Raw genomic sequence first — 5,248 nt, forward strand, 5'->3', positions numbered from 1 at the left:
TCTTCTCTCGTTGTGCCCCCCCCCCCCCCCCCCCCCCCAACCCTACCATAGTCGCTGACACGCTTCCTTGTTGTGAACTCTATTGTACAGGTCACGCACCAGCCTTGAGATGGCCCTCTATAACCACTACATCAGGATACTGAGGCTGGTAGGAGGTACTGTGCCGGTTCGTTTGCGACATTTCAAGCCACCGACAATTTGGGTGTTCTATACGACTACCAGATTTCACCAGCACTTTTAAGCGTGCATGACGAACGCGAATACCTGCTTATAGTATAGTCTTCGAACCTATCTGAGTGTGTACATGCATGCAGACGTAAGCTGTCACTGATTCATTCTCTGATTGGTGTTTTTGTTCGCCCTAGATTTCGGGGGAGGTGGTTCTTCAGCGGCCAGCAGACATCCGGGTAATGGTTGGCACAGCAGCAAAATAGTTGTATGTGGTCGCTGTTCGAGATTCGTGCCTTCAGTAGTTCGGACTTTTGTCGTCTTTCTTTGGATATCGTTGGATTGTTAGACTACACTTGCAATTTGACAGATAGTTCTTTGCATATCTACATATTAATGCGATACAGGAGCACGTGGCGAATGGAGACTGGGAAATCGTAGAGGATGAAGATGATGTGCCTATCCAGTTTATGTCGTACTTGAGTGACTCAGATCTTGAAAAGATGGAAACTCAGTGTATCAATATTCTTGAACATCCTACTCCAGTCATAGATCCGTCACCATTTCAGGTATCGCAGAAGTCAATATTTAAGTGTTTGTGATCACTGAAATTCTATCGTAGCTAAAAGGCTGCAATTTTATTTACATGCGGCTCAAAAATAGATCATATAGATGTAGTTTGCGTATCCGAAGTATACTCATCGCGCATCCTAACAACCGGCTCTTTGCAGGTCGTCATGGAAACGCCTTTTACCGAGGTACACTTCATGTTCACAATGCTGCGGTGCGATCGCTTGTACGTTACAAGCAAAGGCCAGCTGAAAGGAGTGATTGAATTGGCTGATTTATTGCAGTCAATAGACGATTAAATTCGGATATTAGTTTATAGGTGGGCGACACCGTTGTATTCTAGTTTGTCCAGAGCTCTCTGTGGAGCTTCTGCTGAGCCGAATAAGAGGTCTCAGTATTGTCATATTATAGGATAGGCAGTTCTATAACGACCAACAATACCATTCATGGACCAATATATATCAGGCCCTTTAACTTTTTATCTCTGTGAAGAAGCAGTACGTAGCTCGGAATTGGACCGTCGGAAGATAATTTATCCTATACTTTATTTCCGCAAAAAGTCCAAGATCGATGCTGGGTTGCGGTTTTGTATTACACTTTCGCCATTGAGAATACTGTTGCTCATAGGCTTCGCGTCTGTCAGACTGAACGCTAGTGGATCTAAATTGCTGTTGCCTCGTGGCTCTGAATGGCTGGTTAGCATGCTGCTATCCTTAGTTGCGGCCATATCACCTGTGCGAGGGGGGTCTATCGCGGATTGCGATATACATATGTTGTTCACATCTGGAAGCCTCGACCCCTCTAGTGTCTCTACTTGGTACTCGTGGAATCTCCTGGCCCATGCAAAGTACTCGTCCGGGTTGTGTGAGACCGACTTCGTATTTACAAAAACGACGCCGGTGTTGCAAGTTCCATCAACCTGAGGAATTAAGTAGAATAGTCTTTAGTTTGACACGGCGCAACACTAAAAAGTCTGTACCAAATCAACATAAGACGCGGTTATGATCCGACAAAGCCTCTTAAAAATTAAAACAGCTAGTGGGCAATAAACCGCCACCGAAAACACGTGCACATCTTCCGCCCAACTCTTACCAAATCTTTTGTTGCGCTTGCTTGGTCGCACGGTATGAGCTGGCCTGAATTCTCTCTATTGCACGCTATAACTACTAGTCCCGATTCCTGGATAGCTTTCGGCAATACCGGAGCATCCTCCAAGATCCAATGTGGGATGAACATACCTGAACGGCCGGATATGAACAAGCAGGCGATAGTGTAGTGAGCTTACACAAGAAGGGAAACGACTAACTTGTAGAACGATCTGTTGCTTGTAAAGTCAACCAGAAGAACAGTGTCGCCGACAGCAAAGCAGAATAAAAACATACCCAACAAGAGATGCTCGTTGCAGAATTTCAGGGACCCCTGTATCGAAGATTGACTGTCTTTGGCTGTCGAGACAAAGAAGACTGGGAATTTGGGCTGCTTCAGACTCATCATAATGCACACATCTCTCGACTCGGATGAAAGCATGATCGGTCTACGTCCCACATGGCGATAGAGCGTAGATAGTACACTATCCACCAGCATGTTGAGGCCCTTTTTATTAGCTGTCAGGCATGTACAGTGAGAAAATAAGTCAATGTTTCGTCATATATACCTTCTGGCGACTCATATAACAAAAAGACAGGAGCGTACGCAAATAGCACAACCAACCCCTTCAATCTGCGATTGATCAAAACTTTATGCTACGCATACCAAACACCGCCCACAAACCTTCGGTTTCATCGCCAGTTTTGATCGATATATTGAAGCCAATATGCTCGGGAACTGTGTTGAGTGCGGACTCTAGAGAGTACACAGTCGGACTGTCGCTTCTATTCTGTGAAGACAGTATGTTCGTGAACTGCTCAGCTGTCACGGACGATATCGGGAGACGTAGTTTGGACCCAGCAATATCAACGGTGATATCCTGTCCTCTATGTGCCACCACAACTCCATCACTTGTTACCTATGTATCGGGAACATAATGTAGGTATGTACTTACGGTTAGGTTCGATTTCGTGACAACATACCAGGGTCGATGATCCCAACTTTTATTTCCACTTGCGAATCAACAAAAACAGCAGGAACACCCACGAAGAGTTTAACCTTGACACTACGCCAACCTCAAAGGAAAGAAGTGCTGTATGTGAGATTTGAGACTGCGAAGATGGAATACACGGAAATATATTCTATCGCTGCGCCCGTCACGAATAAAGCTTACCTGCACTCCCACAATCACATAGGCAGAATCGAGCGATGTGTCAGCTATAACGGAATAAAATCCGTTGCCCGATGCTGATTCCAACAAGGGTAAGAACGCCTTCTCGAGAACCTGTTTGTTCGATGGAAATCGAACTGTGATCAGTATGTATTCTGACACAAAGGTGGCGGCTCAGGCCGTCGTGGAGCTGATCATGTGCCGTAAGTGTACATAAGCAATAAACTTGTAGTAGGAACCCACACTCCCATAAGCATACCCCTCAAATAAAAACCATATAGCAAAAACGGTCGTGTATGCCACTAGTATTCGCCACCATTCCAAATCGACGTAGAAACCGACCTGTGTCGACTTCCAGTAGGTGTTGGTTTCCGGCAGAGTTCTATTCAGCGGACTGATCACCAGATACGTCAGCAGGATTTCGCAAACAAAGGAGAGGTCCTTTCCTATGATCGCACAGGACACAACGCCGCTCTGATCTTCGAACGATGCTGGTGGGAGCACCCCTTTGCCGATAATACCGCTTTGCTGGCTCTCGAAAGCGGGATGCAGCTCGATCTGTAACGAGAAATCATCTCCGCACCCAGCCGTGAAGATCAAGGGCTCCTCCTCGAGATCGATGGGCAACATGACCATCTGCTGCTCCCCTGGGTTGGCCTGCAGCGACACCATCAGCCGCATGGACAAGAACTCGTTCTTCAGCGGCAGGAACGTGGCCAAACTCGACCGCCCCAACGCCGGCGGCTGCACTTCCTGGCCTTGCATGTGACCCGCGGAGGCGCCTCCTTGGCGTATTTGAGTGGTATGCCCCAGGCGAATCCGCAATTGGGTTTCTTTGAGGTAAGAGTGTCCGTAGTGCCGGAACGGGACCGCTGGAGGCGGCAGTTCGAATGGCGGTATGCTTGTGTCATCTGCACCGGCGCTCGGGGGTGCTGTATTCGTGACCTTCTTCTTCGCCTCCAGCTCGTCAATTGCCGCAGACTGCACCAGATCTTCGGACAGCTGTGGCGTCGGTAGCGACCGCAGCAGCTGCACAACATCCACGTGTCCTCGAAACAATGCGTGTACATGCGGCAGCCACCCGGCAGCATCGGGGCTCCAGTGCACGGCTTTGTATTCGAGGAGAATCCTCACGCATTCCAGATTGCCCTCTGACGCGGCTTCGAACAGAGGGGTGCGTTTCGTACTGGGTTGTACCACATTGACATTGCACCCGCTCTCGAGCAGCACACGCACACACGCCGAGTGCCCCGCACGGGCAGCCACATGCAATGGGGAGAGATGATCTTCGTCACACACCGTCTGATCAGCACCACGCACCAGTAGGAGCTTCGCCATGTCTGTGTGACCGTAGCTACACGCAACAGTTAGCGGTGACATACCCGCCAGGTTGCAGGGTTGGTTGATAGGCACCCCGCCGTCAAGAAACTTGGCAACGCAACTCAGAGAGTTCTGGGCCACGACGTAGAATATGACCAAGTAGCCCTCGCTGTCTGGTATCGTGGTGTCGATCTTGAGTTCTAACAACTAGAGAGGGGGGAGGAAATAGGTGGCATTGGAATGATATGTCAAATCACCGAACCCAACAGCGTCGCTTTCAATGATACTTGCACTTGTAAAGAATGTATCAAAATGGCACGACACATACGGCTCTAAAGGCATACCTTTTCAATAACATCCACATTGCCACCGATAGCCGCATAGTGCAACGAGGTTCGGCCGTGTGCGTCCAGCAGAACGGGATCCGCGCCCCTCTTCAGCAAAAGCTCCACCGTTGCTAGGTTACCATTCTTACTCGCTTTGTGCAGGCCCGACCTACCATGATCGACCGGATCTGCAGAGTCGATATCCGCAAGCTCACTATCCAGTATGGCGCAGATGATCTCTGTGTGGCCCATATCACATGCGCGCAACAACGCAGGTACTGTCCACAGCTCGATGGCCTCCTTAGTCCACATCGTATCGCTTTTGGTCAGATCGGCTTTCATTATCGCGAGTATACTCGACGTGCCGTTGAGATCTCGTGCTGTAACTCGCTCAATCAACTGGCCGTAGCGGTCACTTTCAGAGAGCGAGGGTGGAATCACAGACGCTGCGTCGGCTGCGCTTTTGCTCAGCACGTCAAGCATGTTCCGCGCACCATCTTGCATTTGTGCCAGTTCCTGTAAATGATGATATTTACAACCGAGTTAGCATTCCACATGATATATAACTATATGTACATATATATATATATATATATATATATATATA

General features: G+C 48.6%; 3 protein-coding genes across 3 annotated transcripts in view; 1 reads left to right on the plus strand and 2 right to left on the minus strand.

Moving 5' to 3' along the window:
• SARC_00055 (hypothetical protein) overlaps positions 1 to 1,037 on the plus strand; it is a gene marked incomplete at its 3' end in the record, with an annotated part of 7,946 nt that extends 6,909 nt beyond the window's left edge. The window contains exons 18-20 of the mRNA XM_014306225.1: positions 136 to 273; positions 576 to 737; positions 900 to 1,037. Coding sequence (XP_014161700.1) covers positions 136 to 273; positions 576 to 737; positions 900 to 1,037 — 438 coding nt within the window. The remainder of the gene's footprint in view (positions 1 to 135; positions 274 to 575; positions 738 to 899) is intronic.
• Positions 1,038 to 1,282: 245 nt separating this feature from the next.
• Positions 1,283 to 2,322, minus strand: SARC_00056 (hypothetical protein; the record flags this gene model as incomplete). Its single annotated transcript, XM_014306226.1, has 3 exons — positions 1,283 to 1,657; positions 1,831 to 1,976; positions 2,121 to 2,322. 3 exons carry the CDS (start codon positions 2,320 to 2,322, stop codon positions 1,283 to 1,285), a joined length of 723 nt encoding a protein of 240 aa, XP_014161701.1.
• An 847-nt stretch (positions 2,323 to 3,169) lies between these two features.
• SARC_00057 (hypothetical protein) overlaps positions 3,170 to 5,248 on the minus strand; it is a gene marked incomplete at its 3' end in the record, with an annotated part of 4,485 nt that continues 2,406 nt past the window's right edge. Inside the window, exons 4-5 of the mRNA XM_014306227.1 lie at positions 4,660 to 5,157; positions 3,170 to 4,522 (exon numbers count right to left, since the gene is read on the minus strand). Of these exons, the coding sequence (XP_014161702.1) occupies positions 3,170 to 4,522; positions 4,660 to 5,157 (1,851 nt within the window). The remainder of the gene's footprint in view (positions 4,523 to 4,659; positions 5,158 to 5,248) is intronic.

The sequence above is a fragment of the Sphaeroforma arctica genome (assembly GCF_001186125.1).
Source record: "Sphaeroforma arctica JP610 unplaced genomic scaffold supercont1.2, whole genome shotgun sequence".
Classification (NCBI taxonomy): Eukaryota; class Ichthyosporea; order Ichthyophonida; genus Sphaeroforma; species Sphaeroforma arctica.